Raw genomic sequence first — 20,560 nt, forward strand, 5'->3', positions numbered from 1 at the left:
ACTGTGTGAATGAAAAACCAACAGTAAAATTCATCAGCATTTCTTTAGTTTCTTGAAGGCTGCCATGCCTTCTGCAGTGATATGAGACTTCTGCAGCTCCCAGTGATGAACCCCCTGAAACAAATGACTGAGATTAGTATTATTTATAGATAACCACAGAGATCATTCATCCCTCTCAAGCTGTTTATTTTTGGGCAGCCCAGTGAAACTGATGAAATTGCCAGTTGTCTGAAATGCTGCTGCCAGTTGTTTGAATGAACGGTATTGATTATAGTTACAGGACTATTCATCTCATACTGGCACGCATACAATACATGGATTATAAAAATGTTGTCTCTGTTGACAGCTGGGTTATGAAATGATACACTGAATTATATGTCCTTGCAGGCAGTGTCTGCATTGACTTTTCTTACCCCAATTCAAAAGTATTAAAAGTTACTTGAAGGAATACAGAATAGAGCATCAGACTCTGCAAATATTAAAGTACCTTCATTAGAAACAACCACTTAACAAGTTTTTGTTGAAATGAGGTAATGCAACAAAACTCCAAAGGGTACTAACTGGTTTAATCAATCTTCTACTGTGCAGGTGAAGAACATTTTTGTTTTATTAAAAGTGTAAAGGACTTCTTAGAATCTGCAGATAGAAGAGACTATTTAAGTGTACTCTATTACCACAATTTTGTTTTAAAATCAAAGAAAACCTTGAGGCAAGCCCTGTTTGCAGTGGATATGGTAGTAGTCTTCTGGCTTCAGAACAAATACCTTCATCTTTCTCATTTTTCTATTTAAARTAAATGCACCAATGCAGTGATCGTGTTTGTCTACAGTTACCCTCAAAARTTTTCCATTCTTCATTCTGTCGCTTACTTAATGGTGTGTATCCCACTTGCCTGGGCTGTTCCATCACAATTTCTTTTGCTGTGAGATTTGCTGGAGACAAGGTCAGCAGATGGCCCGTTGGCTGTGGAAAAGTCTGTCCTTCTGACTCAAATGAGTTAGAGCCCCAAAAGTTGAAATAAAAGCCCCTCTCACATTTTGGAGGATGTGCTCTTTCACTGATGCATTRCTGTGTATTTGAAGGATTCATATTTGAAAAAGTGTGATCATTAAATAAAGATTAGATAGATTTTTAAGAACCGTGCTTGAAAATTTCCATTGTCTTGCTCTGTAGTCATGAGCAATTGAAAATAGATTAAAGTGCTCAGAGCACTTTTATTTTAGTTTTACTCATGCTTACTTGTTTATATCTGAAATAAGACTGCTGCCTCCAGCTTCTGTCCTGAGAGCAGACATTCCCTATATTTACCTGAACTAATTGCTACATTGAACATAACTTCAGTAGTACACTGTGACAGACGTAACTGTAGAATCCTTGGGTGTGTTTTAAAATGTATTTGCAATTTTAGCCAATTTATTAAGTAACTGCTTTTAAGGTTCCAGAAAATGCCTAAGTCTGGGTCACTCCAGCTGGAGTAGATTGTCTTACCTTGCCATGTGCAAGCAGATCTGTATCACTACAGTTCTTTAAATGGTATTTAGCTGTTCTTTTGGGCAGAACGGTGTATAAAAATGTTTACATAYTTGCTATGAATTAATGTATTGTTTGGTTACCAAAGGGTCATATTCTTCCTCAGCTTACCTCACTGTGATAGCTTTCAAGTGGAATATTTTTTACYATAATTCCAGTTTTTTTGCAGCATGTGCTATCGATTTCCTAAATAGAAAAATAATTTTTCTCTTGTTCTTATTTTCTTTTCCTTCATAGAGATCTTTTTCTTAGCCTGTAAGATTTGTAACCAAKAAAAAGCTTCATTTGAGCATCTCTTGTTTTCCAGATCCTAGCAAGCCACTTTTTATCTGTCTGCTTCCTTCTGCTTGCTTTTCCTTTGTCTCAGTCTCTGCAATGGAGCTGTTCTAATACCACCACTTTAACTGATGATGTTTTATTCTTAAATTCTTTCTCCTAAAATTTAATTTCCTCTTATGAGACRGGATATGCTCATTCTGTACATAAGTGGATGAGTTAGCGGAATAAATACCCTACATGTTCATGGGAGAATAGACACCCCCACGCCCATGCTGTCAGCAGAGAGAGATGGATTCTGTTGATAATTTGTGTGGTGCAGTGGCTGACAAGATACAGTAGTAAGGATAAAACACTTGGCAAAATTTAGGGGTCTCTTCAGCCGTGAATGGCTCTGCTTAATTGTTCCCCTGCTGAAACGATGCATCAGAGCAGCAYAAGCTGAGCAGTTGTGATGGCTGAACTTGCTCCTGCTGCTCACGAACCAGAGAGGCTGTAAATGCAAACAGTAGGTGCTCCCCTTACCTCTAATTAAAGCGTGGATGTGAGTTTGACTATTCAGCTGCAGTGTTGAGTTACTCACAAAGCCAGCTTGGGAGGTGATAAGCAGGTATTTTTGCTGGATAGCTTTGCCTTTCTGGCTTCCTCGGCAGAAAGGACAGCTTGAGGGTGAAGAAATGTACAGTGATGAATCTCCCTTTTTTTAATTATGGAAAACTGTGACATTTTCGACAGTCCACTTTAATGTGTTGAGGAAAATTCCTGTGAATCCTAAGGAAAGGCGTCCTTCCCTAAGCAAATTGCCTCATTCTTCTGTGCAGCTGCAGTGTGACTGCTTCTACCCTTCTTTTTAAGATGAAAGATCAACTGTGATAATAAAGATTACCTGTGATGATTGTCCGAATTCTTGAGAAAAGAATGGTGAAGGAAGAAATAAGAAAGGGTGATATTGCCATTTGAGAGTTTGCTTGGATAGGGCTTGTAGCTAAAAGACCTCATTTAAGAATCTTCATGTTCTGTGCACTGTCCCTAAGGGCATTAACACCTTGTTGGAGGCCTCCAACCTTTGATGTTGAACTTGGATACCTTGATGTCCAAACTTGCCTTTCAGCAGTCTGCTCAGCTGTATAAAATACTGTGTGGATATTCTAGTTCAGGCCCCAGATTTGTTCCTTGTGAGTAGCAATATCCATTGCAAGAGCAATCTGTGTAATCTCTGTTAGATGCCAGTCAAATGTCTGCTTTGGGTGGGTTTTGTTGTTTTTCAACCGAGTGAGAACGTGTGGGCTTTTTTAGCTTAAATAACTGGTCACTTTTCAGATCCAGTTAATCACAAGCCCAAGTTCTTCACCTGAGCCATCCTTCCAGAATCATCCATTCAGGTAGCTTCTTCTAATCTTGGGCAGCAGTTATATTTTTCAACACAAAAACTGTGATTATGCTGTTTTAGAGGAATAACCCGTCCCCTTGTTGTTGACAATTTTATTTTTAAGAAGTCTTGGGTTTTATTTATATTTTTCTTTTGATTCAGAATTGTTTTTATTCTTTTTCAYGGCAATGCTGTTATGGATTAAATGCGCGTCTTCTGTTTGCGCAGATGATGGCTGCTTACATCAAGGACAAAAATTTTAAAATTATGTGTACAGCAGCATCTTTGTGTAATATTACTGTGATCAGTTTCTTAATAAGGAACACCATATTATTGCTCCATTCCTGAGGAGAGTCTCACAAAGATGAGTTAAACTTTCCAGGGTGCGATTAATTTCTCACTTGCTCCCCCCTGGTCTCCCAAAACTGATATTCAGAAATAAATCTTTTAGGAGAAGAATTTAATTATCTTGCATTTCCCACATTGTTGGCTCTAATTAGCTGACTGTGCTTTGGATTCTCTCCCTCATTTGGGAAGTTTGAATGGACTCTGTAGATACAACAATTTTAGAAAAAGGCTTCAGAATGTGGCTTGTCAGRAGGCTACAGCTCTCTAGTGCATGATTAGTTTCACTTATTGCCTTGACCCAGCACATTTATTCTGCTTAGTGGAAGTCATGAAAATCCTAGATACTGAGTTTATTTACATTTCTTTGAACCATACTTTCAGTAAAAGAAAATATTTTTATTGTGGCATTTCCATGGTTTTCTTTATTCCTAGTAATACTCTCCCTCTTATGTTTTTATTCAAAGTTAATTGTGTGATAGCAGGATATGTTTTATTTGAGAATGGGTTTGGATGCTGGGAGAGAGGAGGAATAGGACCAAGTAAGTGAAGGGAAGCCACAATTTCGAAAAGGGTCTGGAGCCAAGACTTAAATTGCACTTCTTTCTAAGATGTGAAATGGCTTGAAAATTCCTTGTAGGGCACAACCTGGGTGTGTTTGCTGGTGCTGTTTAGAAAGACTTTCAGTTGGGTAGATTTTATGGAAGGGAAGGGTTTTTTCCAAAGAATAGAAACTCAATCATACTTGCTTCTTTTGGAACTAATGTGTAGCCACATATTCATGGCTACTGAATTATCCTGTTACTGTCAATCTGTCTGTTCTTATAGTCCCTCTACTAAATAAGAGGATGGATTTGGTGTAGTTTTGTTTTGATTGCTCCAGAGTGAAGAGGAGGCTCCTGTCAGCTGGCTATCACCAAATCATTGTATAACCTGACAATTTTGATGGAATGAAGTGTTTCTATCAAACATAGATTAAAACAAAATCCCAAAGGTTCTGTGCTTAAAGAGACAGCATTAATTTATGGATTACATATACTGTGTGTGAAATTATTTCTTGCTGTCCTTACTCATGGCACCAACCTGACAGTCAACCAGAGGAGGAAAAACTTCTTTTTTTTCTCTTATTTATTTTTGTAAGTGGCAGAAATTGCTGACTTGTTATAGGATTACATTCCTGTGTTTGTTAGTCCCATTGCTTTGTCTTCTTTTTATTTATACAATAGAGAAAGAAAAGAGAAATAACTTTATGTAAAAGTATACTGCTAAAACCATAAARACTTTTAGCATTCCGTGATTTTTCAATCTGTGGAGTTCATAGTTTGGTTTTTTTAATTTCTGTAGGTTTCAGGATTTTTTKWAATACKGGAATATACTGACMGTGCTTAACTAAAAYTAGCAATAGCCTGTGTTTGCATTTCTGGTGTGGTTTTGCAGCCTTTTCTTGGTTTATTGGAAAATTAGAAAGATCAGTTGCTTGCTATGTGTCCGTACAGAACTTTCRGAATTCAGAACCGTGCTCCTAACCAGAAAGTGTATTATTCTAATGAGGAAGATTAGAAACAAATCAGAATATTTTTAAATGTGTCACATTTACTTACAGCAGATTCAACAGTGAATTTAGCCCCAGAGTCAAAGAACAGTATAATAGAGGGACTTGAATGCCTGCTCTTCTTTTATAGGTGATATCTGTGGAACAGGAGGTAAGAAATATTGCCTGGGCTTCTTTGGGAAGCTTGGAAGAGCTGATGAATTCATCAATCCCTTTTATGCAGCTCTTCTGGAGGATTTAAATCTTCATGTCTTCAACTTATTAAATTATTATGAGAAAGTCATTCTATTGTTATCAAATTCATTTTTCTTATGCAAGTTTCTATGCTATTTTTGTTATAGAAAGGTATTGTCTCACTGATAACATTGCCAGTGGGAAGGAGGGCTTGGTCTGGCTCGTGCAAATGGAAAATACATGGAAAAAATCAGAGTACAAAGAAGTTTTCTGTGCCTATAACTGGCATTTCTTAGAAAATGAGGTCTCTTAAGCCTCCTATTATAGTCTGGAGAGACACTTCACTTAGTGCATTAATCTATCTGAAAAGCTTTACTACCTGAGTTCAACAAATAAATCTATTCAAGGCCTACAAAATTTTCAACTCCAAAAATAGTCTGTTGATGGGKCGCTTTAAAAAGCTTGACCCTGTCAAGGAGTCGGTTTGAAAATCAGGCYGGGAAAATTCAGTAGCAATGGCCCAACATCAGCTCCTACAATGTTTAATCAAATACAAGGGCACATTATCACAGCCCTTTCTGCTGCTTAGGCAGTATGGAATTACATGAGATGCTTTTGTGTGTGATGCAGAGAAAGAGAGGTTTCCTGTTTTGGAACCCAACTTTGTGATTTTTGCTGAATGATGTGAATGCTTCTCTGGACAATTACAGTGGTTCTAACAAGAGACAAATATTTTCAATTTACTCTGAAATTGGCACTGGAACTTGCAAGTTAAAATTCAGAATCATTAATCTATAAAACCTGGAAGATAYTGTGAGTTGCTTTATAAGAAATTAGTAAAGCAGAAATTTAATAGGTTTTTATTTGGTAGGACATGGRCACATTTAAATTAAAGTAAGGCATTATTTACAATCTCTAACTGTAGTCACGTATCAGCTCCTATCCTGTTGTGCATAGCAAGCTGATTTTTTAAAAGCTTTTTTGAAAGGCAGCTGAAAAATAAATGGAGTTCATTGAGTTCATGAAATGGTTCCTCCCTTCTCTGTGTCTGTGCCTGCTGTGAGTGAGGGCTGCCCTGCCTCYCGAGCCTGCTGGTGTCATCCAGAGCTGGCAGTGACTCTCCACTCCCATCTCTCAGGAAGATCCTTCTTGTCCTTATACGTTTTGTTCCGTGGTTGCCCTCCCAGATCATGTGGTGCTGCAAACTAGGGATGAGCAGCAGTGGGGACAGGCCTTCAGGGGGACAATGGTCATCTGGTGAGAGCTCATCCTGCAGCTCACTGCAGAGCTTGAGGAACACTACAGCCCTGCGAGAAACTGCCTAAAGGCAGAGAAATTTATGGCCATCTGTCATCCACAGTGCTGCAGTTGGGCTGTTCGGTAGATTGGATGTCAGAAGTGCTGTCCTAGAGATACCCACTGCCCTCTTGAGAGTGTTTGCCCCAGCTTTGTGATGATTTGGGAAGGAAGGGCTGTTCTTTGAAGTCATGGATTTGCAGGTGTTTTACTGCTAGGAGAGATTTTAGTGTTAGTAGAGAARATGCCTAGGAAGTGTGGAAGTGTAATGGTGTAAATCAGACTAAATCATCTGACAACCCCTACTGGAGCTAGATTGTAATACCTTAACTAGATTTAAACCTTATGGAAGGGGACCCTCCCGCCAGAGTGAGCACCGTGATAATTTGACCCCTAGCTCTGGAGCACACGGTTCAGTCTGTGTCTGTCCATCTAAACACCCAAGWGCATTCTGGAATTTGTGCACACAGWTTTMGGGGGTAGGACATTCRGTAAAACCTTCTGTGCATGCAGAGCAAGRTTAACTGAGCTGTGGTTCTCCAGGTGTTGTGTTCTAGAGAAAGCCATGTGCTGCCCCACCCTGCCACTGTCTCATCACCAAGGTTCTGATGAGGACTTCCCGGGTCTCTTGAGTAGAACAAAAGGGCAGCTAGTCTGGTTTTGCTATGAGGCAGTCAGTTAGCTCTTGTCTGTCAAGTGGAGGTGTGGGAAGAGCCCCACTTCTCCCTCAGCATCGCACACCCATGCAGACCACAGTCCCCTGCTGTTGCTGATGATTAATGATGTCTCTCTCTGCTTATGAATGTGGCAGCACAAAAAACGCCTTTGCACCGTGTTGCCATTTCACTATGCAGGTGGCTGAGAGCAACTTTAAACTTCTATYTGAATTTATAACAATGTGTCCAAGCCCTCTGAGATTAACAAATAATTTCTAACTAGGTTTGTCTCTCTTGGCCTCCTGCTCCTCCTCTGAAAGGGCAGCAATCAGCTAAAAATTAACATGTAGCAATGTGACTTTTCTTTCAYTATCAGGCTTTTGCTGTACCATTTCCATCAATTTTGGCTTCCACATTATTCAGCTGTGCACCAGACAACTCTTTTGTTATGTGCCAATTAACCCAGCTTGATAAATAGTGATTATGCATAATTTATAAAGAGTAATATTCTTGTTGTTCCCTGTAAATAAGGCACCGGCTTAGCTGAGGGTGCTGGTCTGTGAATTACTGTCAGATGTGATCGTGAAGGTCCAGGAGGCTGATAGCAAGAAGGACTCTGTGGACTAAGGCAGACAAATCATATTGCGAACAAAAACAGATGGGGCTATGCTTTTGTAAGGGCAGTTGGGGTGTTAATGTGGTATTTCTGTAGTTTGCCCCTTCAGTGGGGATAGGTCTCTCAGTTCTAGTCCAGCTCTCACTGAATTCCATGTGAACTTCTCTAGTGATACTGATGGGTGCTTTTTTTATTGGACCCCTAAGGAGCATCTCCAAAGAATTTCCCTGGCTGCTGAAGGCAGTTTTCACAGCCATCCTCTTTCTGCTTTTGCATTAACAGAAACCTCAGACTGATAAGCTGGCAGCAGTGGCACACCAGGGTGGGAATTACACAGCCCTATGAACCTTGAGTAAGAACAGGGGAGAATATACAGAAATGTGAAATGCAGTCGACTGGTTGAGATGTGCTTGCAGTGACGGTGCTTGCTGGAACACCATTGCAGAGCCTCCAGGAAGGAGTGAGGGACTGTTGCTTTGGGTACACTGGGCTGTGTGTCAGCCAGCACCATGCTCTGCATGCACAGAGCCAACTGGAAACCCTCCAGAGCTGGAGGCTGCTTGCACAGCTGCTGTTTTGGCGTTCACATCCCCTTTCTCCTTGGACAACCTTAACTGTGACCTTCACCTCCTGGTGAATTTTACCCAGCTCAGTGCTTCAGGTGTGTGGGCCACTTTGCCTCTGGTGTCTCATCCTCTGTAATATATCCCCCCAGGCCTATAAATGGCAYCACCTCAGCAGACTCAGCTCATCTTTCATCACACTGCCAGAGCCTTGTTTTGATTTATTGCCTTTCACCACAGTGGCCCAGAATGAAGTCAACTTCTGAAATCACTTAGGGAAGGATCTGCTGAACAAGCATACATTTAATAATATGCCTTTGCCTTTTTACTTCCTCCATCCTGAGATGTTCCAGGGATATGAGAAATCCCTTCAGAGTGCTGGGGTGCTGCAGATCGCTGCTGCCGATTCACAGCTCTGAGGCACGGCATTGCCTTTAACTGCTGCTCTTTGATTCAACCCTACRTTCTGCCTAACATCCTCCACTGCAAAATGCTGCCCTTTTCTGATGGGTGTGATTTATCTTTTTTTCTTCATACCACAAAGCTCTTGCTTTMCCTTAGCCTGTTGTTTAAAGTATTGTCCAGATAGATCATCTCTGARGAAGGTAACAATAGCCGCGTGGTAATCCCAGGTCTACCACATCTTGTCAAGTTCATTTTAAAAACACTTTTTTGAACGTGTCCTTTTGTTCCGAGGCAGAGTGCTTAATGGCTTGTGGTACTCTTATTACTTTGAATATGCTTACAGAAGCATTCATCTTACTGTGTTTATTAGAATATGCATATTAATAGAGTATATTTTCTGCTTGTAAATAGATGGCTGATAAATTTTCTAGTATATTGGAACTGAGCAATCTTTGAAAGAACAGGAGTTTTCATATTTTCATACGACCAACATTTTTAGGAAAATTGCTTCAGAAATAAGAGATGCAGTTACAATCCAAAGTGATCACAGCGGGCAGGCATGACATACGAGATTAAATTAAAAGCATTTCAAATGGTGCAACAGATGGAAACAAGTTATTTCACTCCAGTGAGTGTTACATATTTGTGTTGCATGCACACTGTCCATGTTTCTGCAGAGATTAGTCACGAAACAGGAGTTGGAGTCTTGGATGTGAGGAACGCAAAAGATCGTTGTTTGCTGTGAATATATTTAGATCTGCTGGGRAAAGCTTTGCCAGGTCCTCTGGCTCCCTCACCCAGGTGTGAGCACATCTCCCGTGTTCATGGAGAAAGGAGTGTGAGGCTGTGTGTGTAGGATAGGCTAAAGCTTTTCTGGAAGGGCAGAGCTCCATGAGCTGCTTCGCATCTTCTCGTTAAACCTCTGTCGCTCTCTGGACCTGAGGGAGGCCCGTGCTGTAAATCCTGAGCATCCAGGATGGTGGAGCTGCAATCAGGAGCAGGTGYTGGCATTGCACACTCTGCTGCTGTTGGCAGGGCATTGAACATCCTGGAGTAACTGAGCAGAAACATCTCCTCACCAGGGTGAGAAGGGCACAAACCAGCGCCTTTCCATTTCTCTCCAACAGTTTAACAAGAGAAGCCTCTTGCTGCTTCTCCTGCAAGCATCWACTTTGGTGTCAAGACATGCATAGGCAGAAAGCAGAAGAGGTCACAAATAACAYAAATCCACAGMATTTAAATTTGAGTTTTGCAACAGCGTTACAAAGTCTTCTTTCTAAAAGCTCTTTGTTGAAAACTGCGTGGTATGTGTTTAAAGTCCTTAAAATTAAAAGAAGTGGCTTTTGTGAGCAGCTTGTGGGGATGGTGGGATCAGGATGAAAAGTGATTTGTTAAAAGTAGAAGATCATGAATTGCCAGGATGAGCTTAAGAAGAGAAAACTTGGCTATAAATTGTGCCGCCTGGTCTGAGAGCTTGAACTCCATCTTGTAATGACACGAGCAGGATAATGTAATATTCTGATCAGCACGTACCTAAGTATAGTCCTTAAGTACCTAACACATTTTTTTAATCATCTTCAAAAAAAATCAGTTGATTTTTATGGCACATATATATCTTCTCTCACCTTTAATCCATTTTAAGCTTAAACCCCTATTTTATTTCTTTCAAACTCCAATGGTTTATACTTCAAAATGAGTCATGATTATCTGACTCACAGCCTTCCAAATGGAATGTTCTTATAGAACTCTGAATCAATGGTATTTAAAAAAAAAAATCAGTGTGAAACAGGAATCCCAGCTAAACAAAATCCTTTTACAATTTGGTCCTGATAAGAGGCTGAAATTTTTCATGGMAATTGGCTGGATTGACTCCTGGGTTTCTTCCACCATCATAAATGTGTCATAAATACAGAGATTCTGAATGGCAAGTGATTTTTCTTTTTTTATTTCAATGAAAAACATAAATTATCCTTTGCTGTGTTTGTGGGACAAACGACTAATTTTKTGCTTGAGTTTTAACAAGGTTCTACAGAAAAAAAAAAATAGGTTTGTGACCAATAACCCGAGSACAGGGGTAGTTCAGACTCTGCACCATCTTTGGTTTGGAAGTAGCTTGGGAGCTAAACAGTGARTACAAAATAGCAATACAAGTACCACTGCCTGCTGGAAGCTGTTTAGGCTACCTGCAGTACATTCTCAGACTACAGTAGTGTTCAGAAAGTTAAGCACAGCTTTCTCAGTAAAGTCAGGGGTGTGTTCAGACTACCTTAGGGTTTGGTAATCAAGAATGCCCTTTTTATTGGCATTTAAAATAGACTAGCTGTTTTTTTTAAATACCAAAGCTTTCATTTGCATACATATATCAATTTGGCAGTTTGGGCCAGAGAGGTTTTGATCCTGGTTTACCTTTCTCTGMGTGCTGGTGTTCCCACTAGCATTGTTACAGCCTAAGTGGCCTGTTTTTGTCCTTGCAAGGTGATATTTTTTCATATGCTCATAAAATTCACACAAATGTTCCAGTGTGAAGAGAAGATCCTGTGCACAACAAATTCATGTACATTGTTAGGGTTTTATTTGACCACGGTTGGATATATAAAAGCCAAAATGTGTAAAGTTTAATGAGTCAAGTATGTCATAARTAATTGGGCACACTGAAGGCACCCAAGGTTGTGGGGATGCGTTTGTGCAGCACAAGAACTGTAATTGGGATCAGGGTTCCAAAGCCATCCTGGAAAAGCAGATAAGAAATAAAAACTGCTTTAACAATGTGTGATGGAGTTGTGATAARGTGTCCAAATCTTGAACAGGATCTCAACCAGAGAGTGTTTGAGGATGCTTGGATCTGAACATGTGTTTTGAATTCCTTTCCAGTAAATGGTTTGTAAAATATGAATGGATTAATCCTTATGCCTTTCATTTGCAATTTAATAATATCCCCCTCCTGGGCCTGAACATGCTGTTTTTATTTTATTTGCTCTCCTAAAAAGAAATGCAAACTGAAGGAAGCGTGTGTATTTGAAGAAAGCATTAGATAGAATGAAGCAAATCAAGCAGTTCTTTATAAAAAGAACTGGATAAAACATTGCAGTTTTATCATTGAGAAAACTGATGCCATAAATGAAGTAACAAGAGTAAATCATGATTTTGTTTTGTGCTCTGCTGTGAAGTTCTGCATTGGGGTTTTTTACTTGTTTTCAGAGGATGTTTTTGTGTTTGTGAGGGCATATCCTTTTCTAGGTAGGATGAGAAGTCATGTTGTAGCCAATATCCCAGAGAGATTTGTATCCAATTTCAAGTTGTAGCTTTCTTGGTTGCTTCCTGCCCCCAGGAATGGTTACTGTTAACTAAATCAGAAATGACTATTTTCAGAAATGCATCTTTTCTCACCTGAGTTTTAAGCAATATTTTATTTGTGACAATTAAATGTCTTAATTAAAAGATAAAGGATTGTTTTATTGGCTATAGGTAAATGCAGTTCGCTTCCTTTTAAATTTTTAATATTATGGGCTTGTCTTTAAAGGAAGCTCTCAAGACTGATTGCCTGGAGCCTGAAAGGAGCTCATTCAGYGTTCAGGGGCACTGAGCTGATCTCCTCAGGGCTCAAGGTAGAGAGAGTTGTTGCTTTTCATTCTGTGTATTAAAATGAAAGCAAAAGAAAGCGGTGGAGGCATTGTCTGTCTCTCTAAGAGTGAGTCTGCATTGTTACTGTAAGAGGTAATGCTAATGGTAACCCTTGCTTTATTACAGCAGGGATGGAGCCCTAGAAAATGGCAACTGCTCTGAGACAGCCTGCATATTATCCCATTATAAAGTAGACCCATTAGTCTGTTGGCTGAAGCTGGCAGTGAGAGTTGTCTGGAATCCAAGACAATTGGCAGAAGAAAGTGGAGGGAATAAAATTATTTCACAGCTGAGGGGAGCAGAGAGCACAGAGCTGAGGAAGTGGCATGAGCAGCATGTGATGCTGTCGCTGGGATGGAGCTCCCACAGTGCTGTCCCTCCCCTGGAGCCCTGGGAGTGTGGCTGGAACAGGCTGGCAGTGCCCCCGTGACAGGTTAATTCTGTCACACCTACTGTACAAGAAATTGGTATGGACAAATTGCTCATAAAAAGCGTAGTGAAGAAGGAAAAGTGTCTGAGGTATTGTAACCTCCAACCCCTGACGCCAAAACTACTGGGCTGTGGCATCCAGGGGAGAAGTGCCACACCTGGGAGGATCCTGCTGACTTTTACAATTCAGCCATTAATGATATCATCCATTGGAAATGSTATAATATGACCCACCATTTACATATCTGTTTTCTTGGCTTTGTGCATCTTTTCTTTGAACAAGCAAAATCCAAACCTACTTGTAAATGTTCCTAGTAACGCTTCAGTTGTTTATAGTAAGAACTGGAAGTAAAAAAAAAAAAAAGGTGTCAGAGAAGTTTTGACTTTAGCTTTCAGGCAATAGACAGCAGAAATGTCAGGGCCTGTACAACCTTGTTGTGTCAGGAATACTCACAGTCACTAAAACGTAGAAAAACTGAATACCATTCAAAGGCAAAAATAAATTTTAAAACGACATAAAACATCTAATAACTTCTGTGAAATGGGGAGTCTTCTGAGATTCTGTCCTGCTGCCTTTCTGGGATCTGAGTGGAAAAAATATCTTATYTGGCTAATTTTATCAGTTTTCAGTGGTGGGCCTGATTTGACCGGAGGGAGGATGGAAAAGCAAGTAAAACAGGAGTCTGGGTTCATTGGGTTACACTGATGCTTAGGATAGCTCAGCTGCTATCCAACAGAGAAACTTAGATTTTTATTTATTTGGCTTCAGTTGCATTTTGGTTGGTTGTCTTTGGGGGCTTTTTTTGGTTTTGGGGTTTGTTTTAAAGTAAATTCTGCTTAGCCCTGGCAGCACTCTGGCTCCGAGCTTTTTCCTTCCTTGGCAGGAAACACCAGTCTGTCATGACCTGAAAGTTTCTTTTCTTCTCTTGACATGCTTGAGAATTCACAGGCTCCTGTCATGCCATCACCTCCTCTCCTGGGCATGATGGCATGTGGCAGCTCGCTCTGAGAACGAGCCCAGTGCTGAATCTACGTTAATAAATACTCACCTTGCACCTAAYGCCAAAATAATGGCTTCTCGTGTTCTCCTGTTGGCTAACTGCTGCTCAGGACATCTCTTCCTCATTTCTGGACATTCAGGCTTTTTCAGATCAGGTTATAGAGCAACTTGGCTTTGTGCTGTCCTTGGAAACAGATGTGCAGCCACATAATTAAGAGCAGTTTCATAGCTCAGCAAAAAAAAAAATTGCTTTTTTTTTCTTGAGGAATGGGGTTGCATCAGGACTTGTCCAAATCATTTCTTTAACAGCCAAAGTAAGTGTTTGACCATCTGCATTTTTCAAATGGGGAAAAACAAACATAAATCAACTGTGATTAATTAAGGAAAAATACCAAAATTCTAACTCAAACATGAGGATTGTTCTGATTGTCAATAGAAAGTAGTTTGTAAAAAGAGCTTAAGGCTAAGTCTTAGTTAGCTTTTTTAATTTTTTTTTGTGGCTCAGTGATGTTAGAATAATAGCTTAATTTAAATGAATGTAATTACACATTTATTTTTTCGGAAAAAAAGTAACAGTATTACTGTTGTTTCATGGATATTCAATAGGTTTGTCTGGTCACAGAGGAGATTAGGTCACAAACTGTGTGAAAGACCAAGTGCTACAAAATTTCRACAAAACTCTGAGTTCAAAAATGCAAATGAACATTGAGGACCAAGATAATTGGCCTTTTAGCTTTTCCTTATAAAAACAAAGGTTTATTTGCCTTTTAAATGGGACAGTAAAACTAAATTGGCATCCTACAGAGCATTCAGAATAGATAGTCAGGAATAATAAACTATTAATAGAGGAYAGACAGTCTTTCAAAGAGTTAATCTCTAAAATCTGCTGTGAATACAAACCTGAACCAGGGRAAATAAGAGTGGGCAGCAGTTGCATTTGTTGGAAGATATTTTTGATGATCCTTCAATGGGAAAAACAGTTGCAAATACCTGAAGGACCGAATCAGAAGCTCTCACCTCCGTGTGAGCAGCAGCTCTGTGTTGGCTCTGAGGTGTTACTTGGAGAAGTCCTGTCAGGTTGTTCACAGACTGTTTTTTTTCTCAGATTACTCTCAAATTGAGGATGGGCTCTTTGCATAAACAAGCACAGTCTGCTATGAAAATACACTTTAATTCAGTTGAGTYACAGTTCAGGAGTATTCCTGAGTCTTAGCCTGATAAATAATGGGTGAATCCAGGATTGTCTGAAATACTCTGGGTTTTTAGGATCAGGAGACCTTTGTGAATATGCTTATTTACGTTGCAAGAAGGGATGATTCCTGGAATACTTGCTTTTCTCTGCAGTACAAAATCTACATAAAAACTAGTAAACTAGGCCATTAATAAATATGTAAAAGAAGCSTGATCAGGGCTCAATGTATGTGAGGACACCCAGCTCCATAAATCCCACTTCACTGATTATTCCCATGGAATTAGAGGGGTTTACATACCATTTAAATGATTTGGAGACCACCAGACTTTCTAATGTAATTTTTGTTTTTCCCTTTCATCCACCTGTAAGTTAAYGCTTTTTATTTGTTCCTTCAGCAGATAATTTTTACGGTAGCTTTCCTGCTTTATAGCTGGCTGGTATACAGTTTAACAAAATGCMTTTTTAAACAGTGTATTTAATTCGTCAGTCATGCCTCTGGGAATAAATTCTTACCATATTATAATTTCTTTTATATCTTTTCTTTGCTGTGCTTGAGAACCTCAGCAAACTTTCCTTTCAGAAATTATCACCTCTTACTTCCTTTCTGTGTCTCACCAGCTGTTATTTGCTGCTGGTATCCACAGCTGGTCATGTCCTGTTACAGTGGCTTAAATACTTAAATCCTTAACAGCATTTCTAGTTTTTGCATCTGRAACTCCAGGAAGAAAATCAAATTTTAACACCTGACTGCCGATTTTAGATGTTCTCCRTGATGCTGTGTCAATGAGCTGATATTGTGGAGAATCCTTTTTAAAATTACTTTAACAGTTTTTAGTTACCCTGAATGGTAGCATTTATGGTGGGAARTGTTTCGGGATGGTACTTTCAGAAGTAGCAATGCTGTGCATTTCTCATGTGTAGAAGTCGTGTCTTCCTTGCTGGTAATTGCTTGCCCTTGCTTTATGCAGAGTTAAATATGCAGCGTTTTTGCAAAAGTCTTTAATGGGGCTGGTTGAAAATTGTTAAATCCTGTTCTTGACAAGAGAAAATGTTAATGTTGAATGAACATTTTTCTGGGAAGCTTTTTTCATTACAAATGAGACTTGCTCATCCCAGTCCAGCAATGCTRTGATTAGAARTGCTGCTGTGCTGTTTTGTATTGCWGTTGTAYAGTCTTTTTATGATCCAGAGCCCCAGCACCTCACAGATCAGGGTCCCTCCATGCAAAGAACCCAGGGTCACAAGAATTTTGCACTTTGCCYACAGAGCTAGCTGAGCAACAAAGAAACTTTTTTTCTGCAGCTCCTGTGAAGCTGGCCATGTTTATGAATTGAAATACTTTCATTTTTAATTTCATACTTTTCATTTGACAAAATGGTCCTTGTTCAATCCCTGTAAAGGATGGGAAATAATGAAGTGTTTCCCAGATAAGTGCATGTGAAAAAAAAATCTCTGTCTCTTTTGACTTTTTTCTAGTACAAGATAGTWTCCTCAGGAAAGTAGAATGGTTAATGGAGTTTATGCCTAAAAGATTTCCTCTTAAGGGGTATCAGCTTTAGTCCCATAAAACAACAATATGTACTCCTYATTTGTGTTGTTGTATAATAAGCCACAGATTTCCAAATTGCTTCTGAAAGATTTTAACACTCAGCCACCATAATTTTTCACTGAAGAAGACCCCACAGAGATTTCACACTTGTGAACTGTAAGGAAATAAAACATCCAGATTTCTTGGAATCAGATCTGAATCAAGTTTGGGTACCAGGAAAAACTGACTTTTAAGCAGACTTGATATTTGTCATGGAGCTCCTCACAGAGCTACTCGAGACAGGAAGRGTATTTTACAGAGAGGCAATGTAATCCCATGTTTATTTTTTAAAAATAAGGAGAGATTAGTGGATTGTAAAAACATAGGACAAATACAACCAAAAATAAATGTATTCAGGCCAGTTACAAAGTTGGCACAATTTACAGYTGCACTGAAATTAGTATATATTATCTCATTAATTCACTCCATCTGCTGCATCATACAGAATAATTTCAGGAATGGTTAGAAGGTTTACCTCCAATATACTTTGAAAGTTCATTTGCATTCATTGTATTTCAGATTTTTAACACCCTGGTCTGTCTTTCTTAGTCTGTTCACAGTTTTCCAGAGGAGTTTATGCCATCTTTGGATTCTATGACCAGATGTCAATGAACACCCTGACGTCGTTTTGTGGAGCCCTTCACACGTCCTTCATCACCCCCAGCTTCCCCACGGATGCAGATGTGCAGTTTGTCATCCAGATGCGGCCAGCCTTGAAAGGAGCCATCCTGAGTCTCTTGACTTACTACAAGTGGGAAAAGTTTGTGTACCTGTATGACACAGAACGGGGTAAGCACCACCATTGCAACTGATTTTTCTGTTTCGTAGCTTGCTCTAAGTCCTACCAGCATCAGTACGTGCAGCCCAGTTTTTCTTCTGGATGTAGGTAGAATATTCTGGCAGTCCTAGAAAACAAGTTTGTTCTAAAGAAACTAAATGCATAAATGAAATGGAGGCATCTTTATATCACTGATCATTTTTGCAGAGGTGTCTGGGAATAGTGTTAGCAGTGTAAATATTCAAATTGGCATGCCTGGCTTCCACGGAACTGCAGACTCCACAATTGCCAGGGTGTTTGAGTCCTTCAAAATAAATAAAAAAAACCACTGAAATAGGCTGATAAGCAGGACCTTCCACTGTGAGTGACATTGCAAAYCCCACACCACTTCACATGAATGCACATTCTCCTGGCACTGGACTAAGGCAATCCATGCTAAGATACGCTCTGGAGATGTCTAAGCATCAATAATGGTCTAAGCATGTAGTGTCAAAGATGCTTTAGGGCTTGGCTGGAGAAAAGGTGCTCTAKGTATCTCACATTCAAGAAACTAATTGGGTTACATGCCAAGAATGACCAGAGTTATGTTTTATTAAGTAGAAACACATTAAAAACAGTTTTTCATAATTGTTAACTACTAATAAGCAGAAAACAGTGAATACTGTAAAAAAAATATAAAGCCATCAGAAACCATTTTCTATGAGGAATCTTTCAGCTGCCACCTGCTCTCAGTGTACAGAATTTGCTCTGTTACAGATTTCACTTGGATAGAATTTTTTGTATCAAGTAGATGTGCCATTGCCCTTCTTACCAGCTTTGTGATTTGCAGCTTCAAGAAATTCTTCAGATCAAAGGGGTCTCARTAAAGACAAAGAAGCTTAGATCCTGTTCCTGACTCCCATGACAAAATTTCCTTAGGCTACTGCACATTGTTAAGTCTTCAGTGGGTGTGCTTTTCACAGTGAAGATTAGTAGCATCATCCAACTAAAAACTAAAGAAATTATATATTTTAAAAAAAAAGTCATTTTTAGTCCAATTTAAATGAATGCCAAGAGTTTTGAATTTTCTGAGTGATGTTTAGGTGTTAAATATTTCTAGCACTGAAAAACAGTAGGTATGAGATCAAGTAGGAAAGTATGGAGAAGGTAAGAATGCCATTACTTCTTAAATCTTGTAAAACTACTATGTGTACATCCATGTTTCTGGCTTAGTCCACTTTTAAACAAAAGCTCCTGTGAATAAGCCATTTGTCTGAGTAAGAAAGGCTTGACATGGCCAAATATGGTGAAYTTAGAGCATGTGATAAAGTAAAATATCATTTGGTCCAGGACTGATGAAACTTATCATGATTAAGGCTAATAAAGTTTGCTTTGGAAATAATTTTACCAGTCATTCAAGAAATTTGGCACTTTAGACTGGAAAAATCATCCAAAACAGTGAGAGTTTCCCTAGAACTTGTCAAGATGACATGACTGTCAGCCTGAGATGGCAGTGGGAGTCAGGAAGAGGGGGCACTTGCAGCCTCAAACTTCATTTATTTTCAGTTCTCAATGTGTACAAACTTTAGGTAGACACAGTCCAATCATGAGTTTATTATGATGGTTAATCCCTTTGGAACAGTTTACTCTTAATCTTACAATGACTGACCAAATCCTGTTGGGAACYCACAGTGTCTCACGTGGGTGTTACRYYRGCCCTGTGTTGTGTCAGCCATTCTGGGGAAGTGTCAGAGTGAAAACTCTGAACTGGATGACAGTGAAGGGCACWGGAGGATTATAAAATGTAGCACGGGGCTAGGAGATAAAGGACAGCTGTGTCTTTGGGATGGAGGAAGCATCAGTAAATGTAGGTAGCTTCATGATGGGCTTTAAGCTGTTTGGGATAAATTTACAACATCAGTCCTTCCTCATTGCTGCTGTTTGATAATGAATCTACTATCTGCTAAACAAGGGAAAAAAATGAACAGTTTATTAGCCTCACTGCTGTTTTAGTTTGCTTAATAGAAACCTGGTAGCCATTACCCGAGTTTTAATTCTTCCAGTATTATAATAAATTAAGAAGTTTACTATATGAGAGATGCAGGGCAATTAGGTACTGAGATATGGGCATTGGGTTCCTTTGTTTGAGGTGTGGTAATCATGTATGACAGCACCTGAAACATTTGGCAATTCCAGTAAGCTCACCAATTTCTTGTAGTAGGCCTTCAAATACCAGAAAACAAAAAAAAAACAAAAAAAAGGCCCCAAAAGTTTGGACAGTAATAATAGGGAATGACTGCTTGTGTTGGGTAGTGCATTTCCTTTTCTGAGAAATGCAAACACCAGAGCTGTCACAATTTTTAATAATTCCTGTCTTAGGTACTTTACTGCTTTGGGGCACAAACACTGAAGAGAGAAGCTGTTAAGCAGTTTATTGGCAGYTCCTGAAATAAAATAACATTTAAATAGTGCCTTTCTAAAAAGATTATAATCTCACTGAGAACCTGAGAAATCTCTAGAAATTAGACCACTCTTTCTTATGTTGAATATTATTTATGGACTAAATTGTTGTTGCAAGTGGCTTTACCATGTTCTGCTGCAGAGAAACACTGCCATATATTAAGCATTGCATTTACTATTAATAAATACCACAGAATATTAGAGATGCCATACAAAACTGAGTAAACCTTATGGTTTTATTGAACTATTTTGGTTTAAACTTAGRAAAATTGAGCTTTGTAAAATTGTTTTCTTTTTGTTCTTTGCCATYAAGTCATATAGGTGTATGRTTTCCCCCAGGTTTGCTCCTGAAGTGAATACAAAAAATAGATCTCAAACAACAAAATACAATTAAGATTTTCAATTACATTGGTGATGAAGCTTTTAATCAGTTAACTTAGTTTGTACATTGTATTTACTTACATTCTTAAGGATAAAATAATATTTTTTCTGTTGCTATGAGATGATGACTGCTGCAGATTATGCTCTCAAATGTATATTTATGTGAAGGTGTAAAATTCAGTTTCTTAAAAACTGCTAGAGCAGGAAAAAAAAAGTGAGATTCATGCATTTCACCAGCAAGAATTATGTCTCATCATTGCTAATTTCAGTGGGTAAACTTATCCTTCTGTGAAGAGACAGAAATTTAAGAGAAATACCAAATCACATTTCTCTCCTTGTACCAGCAGAAA

General features: G+C 39.1%; 1 protein-coding gene across 4 annotated transcripts in view; it reads left to right on the plus strand.

Moving 5' to 3' along the window:
- Window positions 1-20,560, plus strand: part of GRIA3 (glutamate ionotropic receptor AMPA type subunit 3) — a 141,075-nt gene that overhangs the window by 14,911 nt on the left and 105,604 nt on the right. For all 4 annotated transcript variants that reach the window (XM_057365651.1, XM_057365650.1, XM_057365652.1 and 1 more), the window contains exon 3: window positions 17,162-17,401. In XM_057365651.1, the coding sequence (XP_057221634.1) occupies window positions 17,162-17,401 (240 nt within the window). The remainder of the gene's footprint in view (window positions 1-17,161; window positions 17,402-20,560) is intronic.

Source organism: Malurus melanocephalus, unplaced genomic scaffold (assembly GCF_030028575.1).
Source record: "Malurus melanocephalus ecotype Western Australia unplaced genomic scaffold, MMel_1.1 scaffold_56, whole genome shotgun sequence".
NCBI classification, from domain to species: Eukaryota; Metazoa; Chordata; class Aves; order Passeriformes; family Maluridae; genus Malurus; species Malurus melanocephalus.